Consider the following 22,461-nt stretch of genomic DNA (forward strand, 5'->3'; position numbering starts at 1 on the left):
TCCCCCATCCCCTCCCATCCCACCTACGCCGTCTTCTTCCACTGCGTATAAACCCCCAGCAAACTACTCACCGTCCCCGCCAGCCCAACAAACCCATCATCAAACGCGACCCAGCCGAGCGCGGCGCTGGGGATCGTGATATCGCACAAGTCGCTGACGAGCTGGATCTTGACGGCGGTGGCCTCGCGCTGCGCCTTCTTCTTCTCGACGACGCCCTCGCCGTCCTTCTCGCTGAGGCGCGCCGTCCGCTCGCGCAGCCGGTACAGCGCGTACAGCGAGGACACGATGCTGCAGGTTATGCCGGCGAACCACGCGCGGTAGGCTTCGCGCAGCAGGCGCTGCGAGGCGGGGAATTTGCGGATCGAAGTGGCGTCGAGCTGCGTGGACGTTTATCAGCACCTGAGTCTCGAAATGCTAACCATTTCCTCCGTCTCCTCCTTCGCTAGAGCACAGTGCAGGCAAAAGCACACTCACCACCGTAGCATTATCTAGCACCATATACCCCGCATACCCCAACTGCCGTCCAATCGCCGCATACCGCAGCACCGGATCCATGCTCTTCGCATCGCTCGCAATCGCCGCGGCCTTGAAGTGCTCGACGAACTTGCCCACGCGCAGCAGCTTGCGCGTGACGCCGAACTGCTTCTTGGTCGTCTCGAAGGGCGCGATCGTCGACTGCGGGTGGTTCGTGCGGTACAGGTACCAGGCGAGGAAGCGCGAGAAGTATTGTAAAGTGCGGAGCACTTTGTCGCGGCCGACTGGAGCGGGGGGTTAGCGGAGGTTGAGGGGGAACGGAGGGAGGGATAGGGAGACGTACCCGTGGTCGCGACAAACTTCAAGTAATGCGACACCGTGGGGTGGTAAATCAGCGCGTCGGCGACCATCCTGTCTGCTTCGCTGTCGCCAAATGCAAGACTGAGTATGAGGCGCGAGGGTGATTGATCCAGAGCGTCACTCCAATTGCGAGCAGCCCAGAGTATATCGGAAAGGAGAAGTCGTGTGCGTCGCGAAGAGGAGTAGAGTAGAGTAGCGGAGGGAAAGTCGAGGAGTCGAGTCGAGGTTGGCGTGCGGAACCGGTCCGGGGAAGCTTGTGATTTTGGGGTTGAGGGCTGCTGAAAGCCGGGGTTGACTGGATGGATGCCGCGCGACGACCTCGGCAAAGGCGACAATGGACAATGCGCGTCACGAGATTCACAGGCCGGTTGTGCTAAATATGTGAAAGGACAGAATGCATTTGTTGAAGCTGAATATCACATATCATGAGATGTCTCAGCTACCATTGCGCGTTCCCTGAGCCTCTGCAAGGCTAGATATCGATGCATGGGGGATATTTCCACTTTTGGAGGGCCCATCTAGCCAGAGGCCCCACATCCGGTATATAAGACGCCAGAACCCAAATCATGTAGATGCTAGACCTTATAGAAGCAAAACGTGTGGTAGAAGTCGGCCGCATCCAGTTCCTCCTCCCTAGTGAGTAGCCGTCCGGTTGCGCGATCTCGTACACCCATCCTCTCGCTGAGCGGCCCTAGCTCGGGATCGTCCTTTTGCTCGTCCCAGACCTCCCTGAACGGTTTCCGATACTGCAGTTCGAGGTTGTAGTCTTCCGCAAGAGCACGGAATGCTTCCCACGGAACGACGTATTCGGGGACTTCTTCGACGGCTTCTTCGAGGAAGTAGAAGTACTTCCAGCCAAACGGTGGCCGGAATGTGCCATCGGCGGGCGTCTTCCCAGGGAACTTAACCCTGTAGATAGTATTACCCCATTCGAAGCCTTCGTCCTCGACCTGTCCGTCTTCCTTCGCTTCGTCCTCCTTCTCTTTCCCCTTCTCCTGGCCTTCCCGTTTCTCTCCATCCGCCTCAGGCTCCTTAGGCTTGGGACTGTCCAAGCTTTTCTCCGGATCCCAGTCATCTTCATCGTCGCTCGCGAAGGTGGGCCGATCATCTTCCTCCTCCGCTACTCCGTTCGTATTGCTGACGGCAGTGCCCGCGGCCTTGTGATGCTCGATGACCTTTGCCGACAGGACGTCCGAATTGGGGATGCATCCGATGAACCGGCCGCCCCTCTTCAACGCTCCGGATACGTTCCGCAACATGCCCCGCGCCTTCTCTTCGTTCTCAAATGCATAGTGCATGCAGAACATCATGGTGACAATGTCGAATCCGCCGCCGCCCCATCGCTGGCTCATTGCGTTTCCTGGCCCAACCCCGGGATCAAAGCCGACATCCTTCACAATAGGTATCTCATCTAGCCGCTCACCGAAACAGTCTTTGGTGAAGAATTCGGCGTGGAAGACGCGGCCCTTTGACCTCTTGCGCATCTGCTCGTAGCGCTCCCTCGCTTGCTTGATCGAGACGTCTGCGGGATCCGCACCAACGTACAGCGCAAGTTTCCTCGACGCCTGCCACTTCTGCAAGTCGCCGCCTTTGCCGCACCCAATATCCATAACCTTGAGATTTCGTTCGTCGCCGATGAACTTCTGGATTGTCGATGACTTGACCCAGTTGTTGAAGCTCCGCAGTCCCTTGATCTTACTGTCTGTGACTCTCCACTCTCGGCCTCGCTCAGGAACCATGTTGTAATGCTGTTTGACCACATCGTGCACGCCTCTTGAGGCTGCTTCCTGTTGTGCTTTCTTTTCGGCTTCGTGCTCTCTCTGAAGCTGACGTTGGCGGGCAGCTTCCCGGTCGGCGGCCGTAACACGCGAACCAACACCGGGTCGCTTGCGCTGCCGGGGCGGTGATCGCGATGGAGATCTCGAGGGCGAACGGGCGCGCTTTCTGGCCTGCTCAGGCTGCGCGGTGCCTGCCATTGCGGATATCGTGATCGAGTGTTGAGAGGCTACGTGCTGTCCGGGTCTGCGAGGGCTCTCTTGATCTACCAGCTGAAGCGTGAGGTCTAGACGGCTATAATATAAACTTCAGGTCTTATTGTTGTTTGGAAGTGAAAGAACAAAAGTGAGTGTGAAAGAGGGCGAAGGAGCTCGGACGAGGATGATCGCTCCTCCCGAAGTTTAGCCGCCGCATCATCACGGCTTCCGTGTCGGAGCTTCAGAGCCTCACATCTCCAACTATCCTGCGTACAGCTCCTCTTCCTTACACTCCACCTCAACACTCCGCCTCAACCGCTCCATTTCTCAACATGGGTGACCCGCAATTCGCAAAGTACCCAAATCTCCAGCTAGCACAGCACATCTTCCAGCTCACGAATCCCGCATCTTCAAAATCGACCAAACAAGCTTCCCTCAAATCGGTTCAAGATGCCATCCAGGAGCACAAAATGGCGCCGCTCTACCGGTACCTTGCGCATCCGGCAGAGGGTGTATTGAACACACCCGGCGAGGGCACCGCACAGCAGCCCACCAGCCACCGAAGACCGTCGTCGAGCGCCGCAACGATGCTTGCCACCAAGATCCCAACATTAGATGTTCCTCTGGCCTGGGACGAGCAGTTGTACGAGAGTCTGAAGGCCGAGAACGAGAAGGAGCTCGAGGCCATACAGAAGGAGGAGGACGAGGCAGAGGAGAAAGCCGGCGAGACAGAGATACAGGCCGCGCGGGGAAAGAGGGCAGAACTCTACAACCGCATTGGGGACAAGGTGGGTCGACTACAGCATGCATATAGGTGATTAGACTGATCGTGTCGCAGGAGAAAGCTATCTCGAGCTACGAGGTCATCTTCGAGAAAACCGGCATCCTAGGCACCAAGATTGACCTCGTCCTCGCCATAATACGGATTGGGCTCTTCTTTGGTGACAAGATTCTCGTCAAGAAGACGATTGAGCGGGCGAGCGGTCTGGTAGAGAGTGGCGGCGACTGGGATCGCCGCAACCGTCTCAAGGCGTATCAGGGTCTACACCTGCTCACGGTGCGCTCGTATGCCCAAGCCGCTCCTCTTCTGCTCGACAGCTTGTCCACCTTCACCAGCTACGAGCTATGCAGTTACTCATCACTGGTCATCTACGCGATCCTGGCGGGCTCTGTGGCGCTCAAGCGGGTCGACTTCAAGTCAAAGGTCGTCGATGCACCGGAGATCAAGGCTATCGTCGGTAGCTCGGAGGACAAGCTTTCGGCGATAACCGGACAAACTTCAGCTGGACCTGCGGCAGGAGATGAGGAGATGGCCGATGCTTCAGGGTCTACAGCAACGCCGGTGCCGACTGCTGTGAACCTGACAACGCTGGGTGTACAGCAAGACGAGGCGGTCTCGTTTGACTTCTCACCACTTGCGAAGCTGGTTAAGAGCCTGTACGAGGGTGACTACAAGAACTTCTTTGGAGCTCTGGCCGAAGTTGAGGTGAACTTCCTCAGCCAGGATCGCTACCTCTACGAGCACAAGAGCTGGTATGTGCGCGAGATGCGGCTGCGAGGCTACCAACAGCTTCTGCAATCGTACCGTGTCGTCGGACTCCAGAGCATGGCCAATGACTTCGGCGTCTCCGTCGGCTTCCTCGACAAGTAAGTACACATTGTGCGCCGTGCTTGTCAAATCATTCTGACGTTCGTAGGGACCTCGCCAAGTTCATCGCTGCCGACCGGATACCCTGCACCATCGACCGCGTCAAGGGCATCATCGAGACGAACCGGCCGGACGACAAGAACAAGCAATACGCGGATGTGGTCAAGCAGGGCGACCAGTTGATCACTAAGCTGCAGAAGTACGGCCAGGCGGTCAGGTTACGGGGAAGTGAGCGTGGGTGAACGGCGCGAGGGTCGTTTGGGCAGCACGCCGGAGCTCTGTAGACTACATAATTAGATGCGTTCGGCGGAAACCCCCTCGAACATGAGGCAAGCCGCAGAAGCCATCATCCACCCACGATCCCTGCCACCGCGTAATTCACTCAGCCGCCAACAGTCGGCTCGACATGCTGTGTGACGCCTGCTTCGATTTTGAAGGCCAAAGCTCGCGTCTAAACCTGAACCCCGTGCATGAGAAGACCTTTGGCGAGGGCTCGATGAAACAAAAATCTGGAGGGGCGGAAAAAGCGCAGCCAGTCTGTCCGCGATCCTGACCGTACGACTTTTTGGAAACGGTCTGGCCCGCCTGTAGGGCCTCACGTGCCGCTCGAGAATGCTCCGCTTCCCATTTTGCGACTTCCCCGTTACTGCCACGGCAACGATTGGGAAGTTGTGGATATTAACGGCGTCAACTTGGAAGAGGACGGGTCTTTGAGTTGTAAGCTGCTATGGAAACCAACAATGGCACTAGCTAGTGAGCAGCCTCCATGGAGCGCCGCTTGAGCGGGCCGAGGAGTTGGTGAATGAGGAGTACGGAGCAAAGGTCCGGGAGAAGCGGCTCGAGAAGCAGGGCACGTTAGGTCGACGCCGCCGCAGCAAAAGGAGGTAAGGCTCAGGGAGGGAAGTGATTGGCGTCTTCGATCACATTGTTGGATACTTCCCAAGATGGGCTTATGTCTGTCAAACGGTATAAATCAATTCTAACGTGCGGTTATAAAATGGCATGGTCCTCGACGATTCTTCTCCTTCTCAGCGCGGCTGCTGCTACAAGACCTGGAGCTGTGCTCCTCGTACCCTTTGAAGGACATCGAAATCACGAAGGTTTGCTGTGTCGAAGATTCTAGCCGGCGCACGCTAGTGGCCAACGTGGACTTAGAGCACGTCAAAAACAAGAATAAGGAGAGAACGCCGTACGTTATGCTGTAGAAGGAACTCCCCTTTATATGACTACTAAACCGTTACACGAAGAAATTCACGTTTCGTCTTAAGGGGCTACCTACATTCTGTACCGTGTCGCACCAGCAAAGGCCGAAATGCACTCCAAGACGGCTTTACGAATATACAACAGATCGTTAACCTTGTTATTCTAGAAGCCCGTAATGTGCTCCGTATTACATAGAAGCACAATATACCTAATAAACTATTCTTCTACGATGTTCAACAAGGCATACTAACCAACGGCGGTCGGAGCTGCGGAACGACCCCGAGCTCGTAGCACTTCGGGAAAAGCGATAAGATTATAAGAATGAAACTACTTGTTCAAAGCTCGACTACAAATAAAGGGTAAAGAATGCATTTCCCAGATAGCTGGAAGGCACGCCGCAGAGTGGCTTTATTTCGGAGCCGCATTCAATGGGTATCGCGCATGGTCACCCTCAGACCGTGCGTCTAGGCCGGTAAGAATGGTATCTAGGTGAACTGAGCAGGATGAGAAAGTTCGGCTTGCCGATCATGCGTTAACATGAACTCGCCTACTTTGCGCTTCCTATTGAAGACACCAGGTCTTACGTCAAACCTTTCGTTGCTTTGGGGACAGAGCTTGGTGTAAAGAATGGTTAATAACTAAGCTATCGACGTAACTATCCTCTGGGCCACTGATCCCTGGTTGAACCAGCTCCGCATCGGCAGCCTGCGGTCTACGGCGTTCGATGATTTGATGCGCTCTTACATTGGTGTAGGTTAGCGTGCTTCTCCGACAGGTACGGAGGTTCCTCTCTTTGGTAATGTAGCTGAATGAAGATGTGACTAAACGTTATCGAACGCTTGAAGGTGTTCTCATTCAAAGCATAATACCTCCAGCCGGAGCTGGCTGGGGCAGTGCGCTCGGGGAAGGAGAGCCTGGAGTAGTCAGGTCATCATGGGGCTGGTCCAAACGGAGTTGGTTATACGACTAACGCTAGTCGTGGGTATAGAGGAATCAGGTAACAGCGGATCAGCCACTGAAGGAAGCGGTCATCCAGCGCTTAGGGGGCCTTTTCTGCTCTTTGGGCGACTTGTTTTTGCTTGCCTAGACCTCAAAACCCCTTGAGGCTTCGCGCCCTTGACGGTTGGCCCCGCCGACAACGTACTTCTGCGCTTGCCTGATCTGCTCGTTTTGCGTATATCCGACGGCTGTTGTAAGGTTGCTTCGTAGTGTGGCGGCGCTTCGCCTCGTCCCAGCAGCATGCCAAACTCTGGCGACTGTCCGGCGAGCCTTCGACTTGTCCGCTTTTCCTCATATGCCTTGCACTGTCTTCTGCGCGGCTGGCGTTGTGCTGGTGTAGGACTGTCAACCGGCTCGTCTAGTGTAGCAGGCATTTCTTTGAATCGTTTTGGCTGACGATCGGGTATTAGGGCTTCTGCAGATGTCGGTGCAGGCCGTCGGGATCGAATGTTTTTGCGGGTACCGCTTTGGTTCTGTATTGCATTCTTCGTGATTCGACCGCCACGTGTTTTTCGAGAAATGTCCTCCGTTGGTTGAAATAGTGATGTTTGAGGTTGCGACGCTCCTACACTCTCAGAAACGGGAGCGTCGGCTGTGGCGCCAGGTTCCGTCACCAGCTCTCGTTCGTGCTGGGCTACGAGACGAGCAAGTTTAACGCGATCCTCTCGGAGCCTAGCAGCGCTTGCGTCCCTTTCCCCTTGGGTAATTGGCCGACCGAAAAGGCTAGATCTCGCTGGTGGCGGCTCCCTTTGTCGCCGTTCCCACCTTGCGGCGGCTTCTCGATCCATCTCCTCGATCCGCTCTTGGGTATAACCCTCGATTCGTAGATTGTGATGCCTCATCTGACGATCGTACTCCCCATGGTCCGTCCATTGAAGCTGCCTTATTGCTTCCACCTCTTCCAGCTCTCGTCTTTTGCATGCTTCATCTTCACGTTGCGATTTCAGGTCGTCTGCGATTTCAAGCTTCTCTTCTTGATACCGCTTCTTAGTCCAGTCATTTCGAAGTGCTATCCACTCTAACCGTTCCCATCGGTCATCCGGCCCTGGCGTCACTTGGCGGGGCTCATCGTCGGTAGGTGGGTACGTACTGTATCCGCTACTGTCACTATCCTCGCTACTGTTAGATGGCGAGGACTCAATGTCGATACCGGTCTCGACCGGTGGCAGAGCATTTGACGGGCTAGCAGGCGATGCCATGACCTTGTGCCACGTTTTCCCTTCGGTCAGCTTCTCCGTGTCCCTTTCCCGTTCCATCTGCCTCAAAATTTCCCGGCGTTTGTATCGTTTCGATCTATCCTCTCCCCGGAGCAGAGCCTCCCGTTGCTCGTACCAGTCATCGCCGTAATGCTTCCGAGCCCAAATCATGAGTTCAGACCAAGTCTTTCCTTTTTCGGCCAGCTTCCCCTTCTCCCTTTCACGCTCCACCTGCCTTAGAGCTCTCTGGCGTTTTAGGTAGACGAAATCATTGTGTTTGAGCTTGTATATATTCCTTTCCTCGAGCATAGTCTTTCGTCGCTCGTGCCAGTCAGCACCATAATGCTTCTGACCCCAAGCCGCGTATTTCTCGTCATCGTACGGCTCCGGTTCTGGCGTCCATAGTCTGTGGTCTTTGGGATGGCCAGCCCTGTCAAGCTCGCGGTCGACATGGCGAGACTTGCGGCCGTCGCTGCCGTCGTCGGTGTCGGGCGGTGGGGTCACAGGATCACCACAGGTCGCGGTTGAGGGTTGCGGCGTGGTGATGTCGGCTCGACGCCGTGCACGTGTGCTCGGAGCCATGGAGGCGAGGGCCGAAGTGGAATTGTGATGCAGAGATTCGTTGCTGGCGATTTGGAAGATGCAAAAGTTGGTGATGGTGCAAGACGGATAAATATTCCGACGCGCCGCGGCTGCCTGGAGTGTGCGGCACTGCCGTCTACTGCAAGCCGCCAGAGGATTCGGGCGGACGCTGCATGGGCGTGTGCACGCGGAATGACGGACTGACATTCGACGTACTACTCGAATGGAGAACATCGACACCGGCGGGCTTGGAAGAGAACCTTAGAGACGTATTGGATAATATTCCCACCGATGAGGACGCGAATCGACGGGAAGAAATTCGGACCCTGAAAATTGAAGGCATTTTCAACGAAGCCCAGCTCAAGGAAAGGGGATTTTCCGCATGAGAAACGAACGAAACAAGATGACGATTGTCGGGATGATTAACGACACCCTCGGCGGTTTGCTGGTTTGAAGGCATGAACGAAAAGAGAGCAAGAGGGTGAGGCTGTAGAGGGGGCTGAGGATGGGACATGATTTTACGTTTCGCCGTCGACAAGTTTGACTGAACTGTAGAGAATGGCCCTACCGACACCACGTTGCTAGGAACTCAGCTACATATCTGGGAGCACAAAAGGCTTCAGAATGCTGCCACGAATCTACTCTATCAATGCGGCCTCCCTTGCGATGACAAGTTGTGTTGTGGCACCTCTAGACGTGCGCTTGGCATGTCGTCCGTTATACCCAGTCAGTCCCAAAGCAGTCTAGCTTCCTCGGACCCAGTGCAAGCCACAGCCTGCCCGCGGGCGGCGAGTGGGCAGAGGCAGGGCACCATGTCGCCGTCATCGGCTCGCTGGTGGTGCCAGTCGTCCGCCAATTCGATCAGGCGATGTTTGCGCTCCAATGCCTCGAAACACACGCCATGCACGCCGCTCGGCGCAGGCGCCAGAGGTACTTGTTCCCTTCCACCGCCTTTCTCAAGCTGCGACTCGCATTGTCGCTCTGGACGCACGAGAATCCTCCGGGTCCTCACCGTAGTGGGGCACGCGTGCAGCAGGAAAAATATTGCCTCAACACCGACGCGGGTGCAAAAAGCAATTGCTGTGTCTTGAGATATACATAGCCGTGCTTTTTGCCCGCTGATATCAGAACATCGCTCACGTCTCCCTCCCTTCAGTGCCAGTACCGCTCCGGACAGCCCCGCCGTTCCGCAGCATGTCGTCCACCGAGGTCCTCCGCGCGCTCAACTACTCCAACATCAACCCGCACGTCAAGGCAGCCAAGTATGCCGTGCGTGGTGAGCTAGCCGTCCGCTCCGAGGAGTACCGCGCGAAGCTGGCCAAGGGCGAGGGCAAGGACCTGCCCTTCGACACCGTCATTGCCGCGAACATCGGCAACCCGCAGCAGCTCGACCAGAAGCCCATCACATTCTTCCGCCAGGTCGCCAGCCTCCTGGAGAACCCGCAGCTGCTCGAGCACGAGGATGTGCTTATCAACAGCCTTGGATACAAGTCGGATGTTATCGAGAGGGCGAGGTGGCTACTGAAGGAGGTCAAGAGCGTGGGAGCATACAGCCAGAGCCAGGGCGCGCCAGGCCTGCGGGAGAGCGTTGCCAAATACATTGAGCGTATGCACGGCTTAGCTTTGTAGCATGTGGCTTGCTAACGCGAGGCAGGACGTGACGGCTACCCAGCCGCTCCCAAGGACATCTACCTCAGCAATGGCGCGTCCTCGGGCGTGAACACCCTACTCCATGTCATCTGCGCTCGGCCCAACACCGGTGTCATGGTTCCCATTCCCCAGTATCCTCTCTATACCGCTACACTTGCCGTCCTCGATGCTCGCTGCGTACCATACTTTCTGGACGAGAGCCAGGCCTGGGGGACAAGCCTCAAAGAGATCCGGTCTGCCTACGAGAAGGCAGTTGCAGAAGGGACCGATGTCAAGGCAATTGCCATCATCAACCCTGGCAACCCGACTGGTGCGAGTCTGCCCGCCGAAGACATCAAAGCTGTTTTGGAATTTGCTGCCGAGAAACACCTCGTGGTGATCGCCGACGAGGTGTACCAAACGAACGTCTTCATTGGCGAGTTCATCTCCTTTAAGAAGGCTCTCCGCGACCTGCAGAAGGAACAGCCTGGAAAATTTGACCACATCGAGCTTGCTTCGCTGCACAGCGTCTCCAAGGGCATGGTTGGCGAGTGCGGACACCGAGGTGGCTACTTTGAGCTCGTTGGTTTCGACCCGGAAGTTGCTGCCGAGATCTACAAGTTCATCAGTATCCAACTCTGCCCGCCCGTGCTCGGACAGTGCATCGTGGAGATGATGGTCAACCCACCAAAGGAGGGCGATCCAAGCTACCCGCTGTACAAGGAGGAGTACGACGGTATTTTCAACGGCTTGAAGAAGCGCGCATATGCTCTCTACGAGGCATTCAAGCAGATGGAGGGCGTAAAGTGCAACGAACCTCAGGTCGGTCGACTCCACCCACCCGTTCTACCCAGCTAACCGCTCCTTTAGGGCTCCATGTATCTGTTCCCCACCATCACCATCCCGCCCAAGGCCGTCGAGCAAGCCAAGAAGGAAGGCCGTCAGCCCGACGAGTTTTACTGCTTCCGCATGCTGGACAAGACCGGCATCTGTGTCGTTGCCGGCTCCGGCTTTGGCCAGAAGGAGGGCACGCTCCACTTCCGGACGACTTTCTTAGCCCCCGGCACCGAATGGACGGGCAGGATCGTGCAATTCCACAAGGACTTTATGGAGGAGTTCAAGTAGGTTCCTAGTCTAGTGACGCGGTCTGAGGGTTTAAGCGAACTGGTGATATGGCGATTCATGGGACGGTGTGTATGGGAAAACGGGTCCAAGCGGTTCAGACGACAAATGTCTGAACTGTCATGCGTAGATATCTGGACGGAATCTCAACTTTTCACATTCCGCTGACGCCGTGCGCTAAGTTCACAAATCCATGTTCCTGCAGATACCACGTCAATCGACTGGCACAATTGACTTCGCGACTCGTATTGCATAAGGCCAGCACTCTATAAGTTTTCAAGACTGCCGTCTCAGTCTTCGGTTTCACACCCTGCCAGTCATCGGCACTTAATTCAGACCCTTCGAGATCACGTCTATCTCTCGCTTCCTCGGCACAAGATGCGCACTAAGGAACTAGATCTGCAGCCAGGCGTAAACGCCCCGCGGACTGCTTGTCACTGCTTGTCGTACCTATCGGCTCATCCTGCCCCTCCATTGCGTTGTTTTTAACTATAAACGCCTAACAGCTGCTCGGTCCGCCACCAGCAGACGCCACGACTCGCAATGGCGCAGAAAGGGAACATACACACCCTCATCGTAGGAGCCGGTAAGTCACAACAAGGCGACATGTCCCTCGGGACGCTAAGCGGACTTGAAATGCAGGCACGTCAGGGCTGCTCATTGCCCAGGGTCTAAAAAAGGTACTGTACTACGATACAAATCCCCCCCCCCCTTGTTTACCCCCCCTCAATTCATTCTACCCGATCAGCTAATCGCCGCCAGGTCGCAATCTTCGAAGCGGAAACTAGCACTGCGTACCAGACGCGCCCGCGCGAGTGGGGCATGACGCTGCACGGGGGCTCTTCGCATATCGCGCACTGTCTCTCCCGCAACATCTCCTGGATCGCTTGCCGGAGACGTACGCGGACCCGAGCTTGACGCCGGATGCTACGACGGGCCTACCGGTCTACAACGGCAAGACTGGCGAGCTGGTTGTGGAGATGGAGGCCGAGAATCCGTGTCGCGTTTCGAGGAAGAAGCTGCGGATTCTGTTTATGGAGGGGATCGATGTGCGGTACGGGAAGGAGGCGGACGGCGTCGCGTTAGTAGAGGAGGGCGATGAGGAAGGCAAGGTCAAGCTGTGCTTCAAAGACGGGACGAGTGCGGTGGGCGATGTCGTTGTTGGGGCTGATGGCGCGCGGAGCAGGGTTAGGGAATGCGTCGTTGGCGAGGAAGCAGCGCGGCTGACGGAAGTGCCGCTCAGCATGTTCAATTGCGCAGGCGCTGGCGCTGAGGGCGAAGAATCCCTTGTGTATCACGAGCATCCATCCCGACCACGGGACCGTGTTCTGGATTTCGAGTAAGCTTCCGCTTCATGACGTGAATGTCATCTCCAGCTCGCAGAGTCGTCCACCACTGACAGACTCCCCTGAGTAGTCCAAGACGTGCCGGACCCGTCCGACCCCTCGACCTGGACCTTCCAGCTCCTCATGTCCTGGCTCAACAACCCGCTCCCGGCGTCCGCCAACAATCACCAAGGCAGAATGGCGTTCTTCAAGACGCGCGCGGAGGAGTGGGCCGAGCCGTGGCGGAGCGCAGGACGCTGGGTCAAACGCGACACCCGGATCCCGCTGGACGCAGGGAGGTACTGGGAAAGGGCGCGGAAGTGGGACAACAGAGCGGGACGCATGACGCTTTGCAGCGATGCGGCGCATCCTATGACGCCCCGTGAGTCCCCCATCCTACGCGGCTCCTACGCAGTGTGTTTGTCACATGTGTTGATGCGAGGATAGATCGCGGCCAGGGGCTCAACAATGCGCTGCAGGATTCGTCGCACTTCGTCGCTGCGATGGTAGCGGCTGCCAGTGGCGGGAAGAGCCTGGCTGAGGCGGTCGACGCGTATGATGCGGAGGTGCTGGAACGAGGCACGCTGGAGATGTGGATTAGCCTCAAGCAGACGATGTTCATTCACAACTGGGAGACGTTGATGGCGAGTCCCATGGTGAAGATGGGGATGCATCAGGCGAGGAAAGAGGAGGGAGGGGGAAGCTGCGTAGATTACCGGGGAGGGAGGGAGGGCGGGATATGAATGAAGCTTTGGAGCTGGTTTGGGAGAATCTGGGTCGGATGAGCAACTTTGCTTGCTTGTTTTATTGTTTTTTTTCTACCGGCATGTCTGTGCGCGGTAAGATGTTTTGAGGATGCTGTTGCGTGCGCCTACATGCCGGGACACTCGCTGCTTTATACCTATTCCATTCCCCTCGGATCTATCCGTAGACGATCGTCCGAGAATCGCTGGGCTCGGCCACCCTGCAACACGGCACGAATCTCGATGCGGAATGTACTTCGAGGTATAGCAACTGTTCGGCGGGGGGAGGGAGGAGTTTAGCCGATGCGTTCGTACAGCGTAGTGAGCGAGTTCAATCGGCGGTGGGGGATTCGGTGTATAGTTTTTCCCTCTTCGTGTCCTCTGCAAGTGTCTCATCCAGGTTCGGTCTCCCTCTATGGATGTGTTTTGGAGGAAGCCGGGTAATCCGATGTGCTGCGAGGATTTGAAGTCTCCTGCTCCAAATGGCCCGGCGATATCTCTCGGTTTGGAAGCATGGAAAGCAGCTACTGAACTTCTTGCCCAGAGTGCTCGAGATTGACTGCATCCGTCACACCCTGCATCCTCGCTGGACACTGTGGGAATGGGCACGATGAGAATGGGCACGTCTATCTTATCGCTTTCTCGTCGCGCCTCCGTTGATTGACTGGATCTCGTTTAGTATCGGAGTAGACGTAAGACAAGCAAGAAAATCATCAATCACCCAATTGACACTGACCATTTGACGCAGAATACATGTTGCCAGACGACGACGAAGAGCAAGATTGGTAAGCGACATCACTCCCCAACGTTCGCTGCATAGCCGCAGAGCATCCCAGACCAGACATTAAATACGCTTCCCTAAGCCAAGTAGTGGGCGGAAAGTCCTACTTCGCTCCAGTAAAAGACCTGCAGCAAATCCTCGATATCGGAACTGGGTCTGGTATCTCGGCCATAGACGCAGGAGAAGGGTTCTCGGAGCCGCGAGCAGGTGCTCATCATGCTCACCCATCGCCACAAATCCCCCTCCTTACATCCACCCGAGTAACACGCCCTGAGCCCCATACAGCCAAGAAAAGTCCCAACCGAACCCTCAAACTCAAAATCGACAACGCAGAGCAATCCCCGACATAGCAGGCGTTTCGCGGGGCGCGCCCCCTCACACTCGCTGACACAACTAAAATATTTCGCGTATATATATCTCAATATCCTGCAATCCAAACAAAGAAATCCAATATAAGCGCCGTTAACAAAACCAGGTTGGCAGGGCTGGCTCTAGGAGTTGTTTCCTGTGTGATTATTGCGGGTTTCTTTTTTGCATTTTTGACTGTCGCTGGAGCGTCGGTCTTGGTTCTTTTTTTTTTTTCTCTGTTTGAGGGCTTCTGTGACTCGGGCTGTAGAAGGACTGTGAAAGGCTGGATGTATGGATATGGGGCTGGGAGAGAGTGCCTGAGCAAGCTTTCCGGAAGTTTGAGGTGCACTACTATACTTTAACTACTCTGGAAGTGCTATGTTGGAAGGTATTGAGAGCGGAAGTTTGAGACTGGCTTCGTTTTATGCGGGTGGATGCTAGAGGAGTTAGATGCTTTGCTGGCGAAGATTGGGAGTGAGTTGAAGGATGGGGATGCTCATGCCTATCGGCCTCCATGAGTCCCCCTTCGTCCTCTGCAAGTCTAGAACGAGGGCAATTGCTAACAATGCACCACAGAGTCGCATACAGTAGAGAGCCAGAAGCGCCAGCACCAAGCACGTAGAAAACGGCTCTCAAATTTCTCCTCCGCGCTACAAAACCTCCCATTAAATCACACAATCACATCCCCCTCCAGGAGTGTCCTCTCCAAATCCTTATCATCCCTCTGCATCAACGCCTCTTCGCTCTCCCCATTGCGCAACCGCTCAATCCACTCCTCAGGCACAAACGCCACACCTATCGGATTCTTCTCAAACGCCGGACCCTTCATATACTCCGTGGCATCCTCCACCCTCTCGAAATTATCCACCTGCGTCTCAATCGAATTGCCATCAGGATCTTTGTAATAAATGCTGCTCGTCGGGCCATGATTAACACACCAGGCCGGCTCGATGCCATGCTTCTTGCGCTGCATGTAGGCCGTGAGCAGGGCGGAGAGGTTGGGGAAGGTGAAGGCGATGTGGTGTAGGCCGGCGGTGGAGGGGGCTTTGGCGGTGATGTGCGGCTGGGAGAGCAGGGCGATGCGGTGGTGTTCTTCGTCGTAGGTTATGAAGACCAGGAAGGGGGCGGAGTGGACGACGTGGCCGCCGAGGAAGGTGGTGTAGAAGTGGCGCATTTTTTCTAGCTGCGGCGTTTGGAGGACGACGTGGGCGAGGGTGGTGGGGGAGATGACTTTGGGGTTGGAGGGGAGGGAGGAGAGGGAGGGGATTGTGGACATTTTGCGTGGTGTAGCTGTTGAATTTGACTTGGAGCAGGTTTGGTATAGAGGTCTTCTGGGTGTATTGGGTTGTTGGATCTGATGGAGTAAACAGAGAAGGCTTTATACGTTTTCTGGGTGAACGCTGCTGGGGGCCTCGCTGCAAGCTAAACAGCGCGGGGCATTCCCTCCCCAGTACCTCGTTGGCTGCACTAGGCCTCATCTATCAAACTTTGCTCTGCTTCTTTCAAGCGTCGAATTTCCAGCTGATTGTCTCGTGCTGTCTGTGTTTTTGTGGTCTCGCTAGCAAACCCAGCCCTGCTTACTGCCCCGCATTCTTCTAGCATAAGCATTTCGTTCTCGAAGCATTAATAGCGAATGATCGTAGGAAGTCTAACCCTGAGGAGCCCGGATAGGTGTCATGCCGGCCTTAGAAATGCATACGGAATGTTTCCGGCCTTCCCGCGGACCAATTCAAGGATTCGGCCTAGAAGCAGAACGTCCGGACGGGCTTGCTTATAGACCGAAGCCGAAGATAGAAAGTTGAAGATATGCATAGAGGCGGATTAGAAGGGCTCCATACTCGTTTTCTCCATGGCGAACTTCTGCTCGAAAGCCCTCGGCACCAGCCCTGTGGGCTCCCATATCTTCCTCGCCTCGTCATTTTCAAACAGCCCGCTCATCAGCCTCGCCTCGATCTCTGGGGGTGTCCAGTCCCGTTCATCGGCTTGCAGATGCTCCCTTGCCAGGTCCAGCACGTCCAGCACTTCTTTCGACACGTACTCGAGGTTGTTGCGCCATGCCGTCTCACCGACTTCCACCGCGTACTTGTACAGCTCGAGAGTGTCTGTGTTATGCCGCGGAAGGTCCTTTGTGCCAAAGACAGCATCCTGCAGTTCGGACCAGCCCCACGTGTGATCCAGGTCCTTGATGCAGTCATCCCACCAGACGTAGCGCGATCCACGGCCGCGCAGCAGCGGAGCGCAGAGCGACATGGCGTGGCCACAGCTGAGCATTATGATGCCGGTGACGTATCGCGAGCCTTCCTCTGGCTCACTCCCCGACCACAGTGCCTTGATGAAGACCCTCGTCATGACCTCCCAATATCTCTGCCTCTGGGCCAAATCCTCTTTGTAGTATGCGTATATCTGCAGCCGCAACTCGGCCGGCAGCTTCGTAAAGGGGAAATCTCCGGAGTCATCTAGTGATCTAGGCGGTCGCGTGGGCGTACCCAAGAGCGCAAAAGCGCGGCCTAGCAGCATTCCGAAGACGGCACAGTTGGCGTAGAACCAACGGGGTCTGCTTCGGATTCCGCCGCCGTAGAAGCCGGGAGTGATGATCGTGGATACATATTCTTTCATGGAGTGCTCTAGCTCGGTAGGAAGGGTGGAAGAGTAGAGGTACGGGCGTAGCAGCGCATCGGTGTTCTTGGGAGCATGGCGCGATGCGCAGACGAGCGGGTGCGAGAGCGTTGGAGAGTTGTATATGCATCCGTTGAAGCGGAAGTCCTCGTGGTCACTCGCGTGAGTGAGGTTGAGCTCCATGGTAGCAGAGTGCAGTTCTGGTGTTGCCTGGAAACGGCGATTTGAGGTTGGTGATGCATACGGCTAGCTCGAGTCATGACCATGACATAAGCTAGTGGCATGACTCGTGGGTACTTCTCTGTTTCCGCCCCGCGTCAGCCCGGAGGTGCCTCATCCCCGCCACGCCATGATACACATCTGTTTTGGATTCTGCAAGCCTTTCTACTCCGGGCTCTAAGTACTTCAGTCCTATGTTTTGTCGTTTCCTGCTGTGTTTCGTACTTCCTGTGGGTGCCTAGAGCTGTGCCGCAATGGCGGCCCCAGACCTGCAGCAACATCTCCAATGAGATCTCCCCACGATACGCCTTCGCGGAGTATGTGAAGCTTAGCCTTTTATTCTCGTCAGATACGAACTCCGTGACAGGCACCGCCTCCCTTACTTGGAGGCACAGTGTGTTGATATGCCGCTCTATCGAAGCCTCTCTCCAAGGAATCTCTTCTCCTTACTGATACCATCGAAAGCATTCTCTATCATCTCTCTTGATTTCCTTGGCCTTCCCTCCCCACAATCACCAAAATGAACACGAAATCTTCACGCATCATCGCACTAGCCACTATACTTTCCATCTACTTTCTTTTCATGGCGATCGTCGGCGTCCTCATCTTTAAGAACAAGCTACGCTTTCGACACAATCAACAGATCTTTCTAACCTCCTCTGGATACAAGCTGCTGGCCTCGGATATTGAACTAGCGGATAGGGCTGAGGAAAGCGACAACGGCGTATTGCAGCTTCCGACGGACGCAGATGGCGGAGAAGCTCTGGACGGACGGCCTAACCTGCAACCCGGACACAATCCAGTGCATCGCTTGGAGGGCAACGAGGTATGACGCAAAGAAATATGGAATGGGAAGCTTGATAACACCTTTAAAGGGATCAAACCCATAGCCCGCTGCGCAAAAGGAAGACTACGAAAGAGTAACCTGCGCCCGCACGGTTCCGCATTGGACATGACGTGATGCAAAGTCGTTTAAAGAGGCCTGGAGAGAATACAGAAGCCGGCGCGTTGGACTATTAAATCAGCCTCGTCAGCCTCGTTGATCGACCGAGCTGCTAATCTTGGTATCAGATTCGGCCCCCACCATAGCTCATCGCAACTGGGCAACGGCGGTGCAAGCTGGAATTAAACCAACTAGGTACGGCTGGTGTCCTTCCCTGGATCCAATTATAATAATACTTTCATCAACATTCAAAACCCTCTGAGCGGAGAGCAATGCCGAGAGTGGTTGAGTTGGGTTCGATGGCGGGGGTTCAGTGTTGCCATCATCCCTGCTAACCAGGAACTCGTCCGGCGTTTCATCAATCGTCAGGGCCCACTACGCTTAAAGACATGCGCATATCCTGAGAACGGCGCAGCAATCTTCAACTTATCTGGCTTCGCACCGGATCGAATAGCACATCACTTCGCTCGCGCAACACCCAGAGATATTCCCGAAAACCCTCCGCTAGCCAATAATGTCTCCACGGCATGGTATGTACCTTATCGAATAGGTATCGTGGAAAGCAAGCTGACTCTTTTACATAGGAATCGTAGTGCACCCCGGTGCCGCCATCGACTTCTCCGCTCTCGCGCGTCCCATACCCAGACCCTCCAATCTTCTTGCCAGGGCAACGTCGACAGGAACCACTATCGGAGGAATCATCTTCATAATAGTACTCGTCCTTATCGTAATTGGCATCATTTTCGCGGCTGTAGTCCTCATCCTCATCTGGAAGAACAAGGCGCAGAGACGGAAACGCCAACGCCAGATGGAAGCGACGAAACCGGCGGCAAGACACGAATACAGGGTGTTGGAGGATACCGAGTCGGGCAATGGTGGTCTCCACGAGCTGCCGCAGGATAATCAGGTGGGAGATCCGGTTCCGTACCAGACAGTGGAGCTCCAGGCGGATGTGAATGAAGTCCCAAGAGTGCAGCAGCTGGATGGGTACACTGCGCCGGTGAGTACGCTATGTTCGCGTACCTTCACACTGGTACTGACATATAGAAGCCCAAGCCGAACAATCAGCCCACCGAGCTCCCCTCTGAAGCGCATGTTGTCGTCAGAGACACCTATCGGTAGACTAGGAGCTATAACTTTGCATCCTCTTCGGCTGCGCCCTTACCGCTCTGCCGGGCCGGGTCCCACCGGACGGAATCATCAACGTTGCCTGTCCGATGCCGCTTCAACTATCTCCAGGGTCCTCGTACTTCCTCATCATCGTGCAGCATGTGGTTTCGAAATTGTCCTTCGGTAGTATAGGGCAGTGTTCGAATTTCCAACGCCATCGGCATTCCTTGGATATGGGAGCTTTCGTCAGGTCAAAACCTCGTCGGGGCCCAAACGGTGGAAGAATATCGTTCGGACACGGCGACGCTCAAAGCAAGACCCCCATGCCGGCCATATATCAGCACTCTAGTCGAACGACCCGGGAGGCACCTGGGTTGCACGAGTGGACAACCCACCGCTCCACATGGGGGATTGGGCCCGTCGGGTCGCTGTGCGGTGGGTCCTGCTCGTTGACGACGCTTCGCCTCCCCACAGAAATGAAAGTCAGAATACAACCACGTCAAAATGCAGGCGAACAGCGCTTATTTATTTGTAAAAGTCACGACTCCTGCCTGTGGCACGCGGCAACGCTGGTACCCAGGTACCTCTCATCTTGGTCGTGCACCAATCAGCATTCAGGCACCCCTTAGCGCCAAAGAGCTACCCGACGCCTCTTCCATCACCTCTTCTTTTCGTTCTCATTAGCCTTCACGTCAACCTCATTTCATCTTGCCCCGGGCCTACTTTCTCCCAAATGTCGCAGCTCGTGTTCAAAGCCCTTGCTCCGCATGTGACACGGTCTCCTGAACCTTCCTAATTCGGGTCCAATGCCGTTCGACTCCGCATGCCAGTGGAAGCTGTCGAAGCTGCGCTTTACCGCAAGCCCGGTCACCAGACTACAATGGACGGATGTTTAATTAATTCCCGGGCGATTGGAGTAGCGGCCTCGGTGCGCCGTCGCGCGATGGTTGGTCCTATGTCGGTGCGCATTCACGCTATGGTTGGTTCTCTAGGGCTCTGTTTGTATATGAGATTACGGTTTCTTAGTCCACCTTACTATGTATTGTGTAGCAAGCAACCCCCTTCATTGCTCGCGTCGCTGTCTTTTCCATCACCATGATGCTCAAAGGTGTTCTCCTGTTCCTTTCCGCGGCTAGCTCGCTTCTTCCCTCTGCCTATGGCATTCCAGCTTCAGTTGCGTTCAATAAACGGGCAGCGCTCGACGACTGGATAGCAAACGAGACATCCACTGCCCTGGCTGGCATCCTCGCGAACATTGGATCTACGGGAGCCAAATCGTATGGAGCGGGTACTGGCTTGGTGCTGGCTAGCCCGTCCACTACGAACCCAGACTGTAAGTGGATCCATCACGCCCGGAATCGTTCTAACATCTAAGACTTCTACATCTGGACGCGCGATTCGGCACTAGTCTTCAAGACATTGGTAGACCGCTTCATCGCCTCGGGAGACACAAACCTGCAACTCGAAATCAACGACTACATCTCCGCGCAGGCCAAACTGCAAACCGTCTCCAACCCCTCCGGCGTTCTTTCCAACGGCGCCGGCCTCGGAGAGCCCAAGTTCAACCCTGACGGGACAGCTTTCACAGGAGACTGGGGACGCCCGCAAAGAGACGGTCCGGCCCTACGCGCTACAGCACTCATCGCATACGGCCGCTGGCTTCTCTCGAACGGCTATAGCTCCGCAGCTACCAACATCGTCTGGCCCATTGTCCGCAACGACCTGCAATACGTCGCGCAGTACTGGAACCAAACCGGCTTCGACCTGTGGGAGGAAGTCCAGGGCTCTAGTTTCTTCACGACCGCGGCGCAGCACCGCGCGCTCGTCGAAGGCAGCGCGTTCGCGAGCGCCGTCGGATCGAGCTGTGCGAACTGCGACGCGCAGGCGCCCCAGGTGCGTTGCTTCCTGCAGCAATACTGGAATGGGCAGTTCGTCGTTGCGAATATCAACACGAATATTGGGAGGAGTGGGAAGGACGTGAATGCGATATTGGCGAGTATCCAGACTTTTGATCCTAGTGCTGGCTGCGACGATGTCACGTTCCAGCCTTGCTCGCCAAGGATGCTGGCCAACCATAAAGTCGTGACGGACTCGTTTCGCACGGTGTATGGTACTAATAATGGGATTGCTGCTGGCGAGGCTGTGGCGGTGGGACGGTATCCAGAGGATGTGTACTTCAACGGTAAGCATTCTCCCCGTCTTCGCTCATAACATACCCGTCCATCCATCACCCCCTAACGCGGAAGCAACAGGAAACCCCTGGTACCTCGCCACCCTAGCCGCAGCCGAGCAACTCTACTCCGCCCTCCACCAAATCACCAAAGCAGGCTCCATAACCATAACATCTACCTCGCTCCCCTTCTGGAAAGCCATCTACTCCGCCGCCGCAACCGGGACGTACGCTTCCTCGTCCTCGACATTCTCCGCCCTCACCTCAGCTCTCACATCCTACGCCGACGGCTACACCGCCCTCGTGCAAAAATACACACCCTCTTCCGGCGCCCTCGCTGAGCAATTCGACAAAAGCACAGGCTCCCCCCTCTCAGCCGCCGACCTAACCTGGTCCTACGCCGCCTTCCTAACCATGGCCTCCGCGCGCTCCAACACCAGCCTCCCCGCATCCTGGGGCGCCGCAGCCGCGAACACCCTCCCCACAGTCTGCAGCCCATCCTCCTCCTCCTCCGGCTCCTACACCCCGGCAACTGACACATCCTGGCCCAGCTTCCCCTGCACGCCCGCCTCTAGCGTGCAAACCACGTTCAACGTGCTCGCGCCGACGACCCCGGGGCAGGACATCTACGTCGTGGGCTCGGTTGCGCAGCTGGGGGGCTGGGACACGGCGAGCGCGGTGCTGCTGAGCGCGGATAGGTACAGAAGTGATATGCCGCTCTGGTATGGCAGCGTGGTGCTGGCGCCGGGGACGAGCGTGGAGTATAAGTATATCCGGAAGGATGCCGGGGGCGGTGTGGTGTGGGAGAGCGATCCGAATCGGGAGTTTACGGTGCCGGGGGGTTGTCGGAGCGCGGCTGCGGTGGGGGATAGTTGGCGTTAAAGGGCATCGTCCGGTCTTGGCTGGCTTCTTTCGACCCTGTGGTACGTAGTGGCATCGTAAATAAAACTTGGTCTCTTGGTGGCACGCACTATAGTCTAGAGGTAACTTCTTAGGTAGTGGTAGGTTTAAAGTGTAGTT

At 55.8% G+C, this 22,461-nt stretch overlaps 12 protein-coding genes across 12 annotated transcripts; 7 read left to right on the forward strand and 5 right to left on the reverse strand.

The window, feature by feature from the left end:
* Positions 1-23: 23 nt before the first annotated feature.
* BU26DRAFT_570946 (peroxisomal biogenesis factor 11) lies at positions 24-884 on the reverse strand (the record flags this gene model as incomplete). The annotated part of the gene is made up of 3 exons (XM_033834083.1): positions 24-377; positions 475-758; positions 818-884. The coding sequence occupies 3 exons, from the start codon at positions 882-884 to the stop codon at positions 24-26; spliced, it is 705 nt and encodes a 234-aa protein (XP_033677264.1).
* Positions 885-1,142: 258 nt separating this feature from the next.
* On the reverse strand, positions 1,143-2,960 carry BU26DRAFT_157661 (mRNA capping enzyme, large subunit). The gene has a single exon (XM_033820084.1). It carries the CDS (start codon positions 2,808-2,810, stop codon positions 1,410-1,412), a length of 1,401 nt encoding a protein of 466 aa, XP_033677265.1. The 5' UTR covers positions 2,811-2,960; the 3' UTR covers positions 1,143-1,409.
* Positions 2,961-3,139: 179 nt separating this feature from the next.
* Positions 3,140-4,697, forward strand: BU26DRAFT_439036 (26S proteasome regulatory subunit RPN7; the record flags this gene model as incomplete). Its single annotated transcript, XM_033824326.1, has 3 exons — positions 3,140-3,595; positions 3,646-4,454; positions 4,505-4,697. The coding sequence occupies 3 exons, from the start codon at positions 3,140-3,142 to the stop codon at positions 4,695-4,697; spliced, it is 1,458 nt and encodes a 485-aa protein (XP_033677266.1).
* A 1,989-nt stretch (positions 4,698-6,686) lies between these two features.
* BU26DRAFT_570949 (uncharacterized protein) lies at positions 6,687-8,435 on the reverse strand (the record flags this gene model as incomplete). Its single annotated transcript, XM_033834084.1, has 1 exon — positions 6,687-8,435. One exon carries the CDS (start codon positions 8,433-8,435, stop codon positions 6,687-6,689), a length of 1,749 nt encoding a protein of 582 aa, XP_033677267.1.
* Positions 8,436-9,316: 881 nt separating this feature from the next.
* On the forward strand, positions 9,317-11,505 carry BU26DRAFT_524441 (PLP-dependent transferase). The gene is made up of 3 exons (XM_033830288.1): positions 9,317-10,041; positions 10,090-10,886; positions 10,935-11,505. The coding sequence occupies exons 1-3, from the start codon at positions 9,630-9,632 to the stop codon at positions 11,187-11,189; spliced, it is 1,464 nt and encodes a 487-aa protein (XP_033677268.1). The 5' UTR covers positions 9,317-9,629; the 3' UTR covers positions 11,190-11,505.
* A 133-nt stretch (positions 11,506-11,638) lies between these two features.
* On the forward strand, positions 11,639-13,254 carry BU26DRAFT_543984 (FAD/NAD(P)-binding domain-containing protein; the record flags this gene model as incomplete). Its single annotated transcript, XM_033831713.1, has 7 exons — positions 11,639-11,772; positions 11,829-11,866; positions 11,949-12,001; positions 12,100-12,418; positions 12,468-12,525; positions 12,603-12,893; positions 12,959-13,254. Exons 1-7 carry the CDS (start codon positions 11,730-11,732, stop codon positions 13,252-13,254), a joined length of 1,098 nt encoding a protein of 365 aa, XP_033677269.1. The 5' UTR covers positions 11,639-11,729.
* Positions 13,255-14,899: 1,645 nt separating this feature from the next.
* BU26DRAFT_157767 (Glyoxalase/Bleomycin resistance protein/Dihydroxybiphenyl dioxygenase) lies at positions 14,900-15,932 on the reverse strand. Its single transcript, XM_033820085.1, has one exon. The coding sequence runs from the start codon at positions 15,657-15,659 to the stop codon at positions 15,054-15,056; it is 606 nt and encodes a 201-aa protein (XP_033677270.1). The 5' UTR covers positions 15,660-15,932; the 3' UTR covers positions 14,900-15,053.
* BU26DRAFT_157768 (uncharacterized protein) lies at positions 15,933-17,518 on the reverse strand. The gene has a single exon (XM_033820086.1). It carries the CDS (start codon positions 17,180-17,182, stop codon positions 16,205-16,207), a length of 978 nt encoding a protein of 325 aa, XP_033677271.1. The 5' UTR covers positions 17,183-17,518; the 3' UTR covers positions 15,933-16,204.
* Positions 17,519-17,738: 220 nt separating this feature from the next.
* BU26DRAFT_510684 (uncharacterized protein) lies at positions 17,739-18,307 on the forward strand (the record flags this gene model as incomplete). Its single annotated transcript, XM_033827250.1, has 2 exons — positions 17,739-18,044; positions 18,290-18,307. The coding sequence occupies 2 exons, from the start codon at positions 17,739-17,741 to the stop codon at positions 18,305-18,307; spliced, it is 324 nt and encodes a 107-aa protein (XP_033677272.1).
* Positions 18,308-18,345: 38 nt separating this feature from the next.
* On the forward strand, positions 18,346-19,516 carry BU26DRAFT_157778 (uncharacterized protein). The gene is made up of 3 exons (XM_033820087.1): positions 18,346-18,691; positions 18,746-19,161; positions 19,212-19,516. Exons 1-3 carry the CDS (start codon positions 18,676-18,678, stop codon positions 19,281-19,283), a joined length of 504 nt encoding a protein of 167 aa, XP_033677273.1. The 5' UTR covers positions 18,346-18,675; the 3' UTR covers positions 19,284-19,516.
* BU26DRAFT_157811 (uncharacterized protein) lies at positions 19,130-20,217 on the forward strand. The gene is made up of 3 exons (XM_033820088.1): positions 19,130-19,161; positions 19,212-19,753; positions 19,810-20,217. The coding sequence occupies exons 2-3, from the start codon at positions 19,379-19,381 to the stop codon at positions 20,065-20,067; spliced, it is 633 nt and encodes a 210-aa protein (XP_033677274.1). The 5' UTR covers positions 19,130-19,161; positions 19,212-19,378; the 3' UTR covers positions 20,068-20,217.
* Positions 20,218-20,369: 152 nt separating this feature from the next.
* Positions 20,370-22,323, forward strand: BU26DRAFT_439024 (carbohydrate-binding module family 20 protein; the record flags this gene model as incomplete). The annotated part of the gene is made up of 3 exons (XM_033824323.1): positions 20,370-20,604; positions 20,647-21,453; positions 21,524-22,323. 3 exons carry the CDS (start codon positions 20,370-20,372, stop codon positions 22,321-22,323), a joined length of 1,842 nt encoding a protein of 613 aa, XP_033677275.1.
* Positions 22,324-22,461: the final 138 nt, after the last annotated feature.

The sequence above is a fragment of the Trematosphaeria pertusa genome (assembly GCF_010094035.1).
Source record: "Trematosphaeria pertusa strain CBS 122368 unplaced genomic scaffold BU26scaffold_20, whole genome shotgun sequence".
NCBI lineage: Eukaryota > Fungi > Ascomycota > Dothideomycetes > Pleosporales > Trematosphaeriaceae > Trematosphaeria > Trematosphaeria pertusa.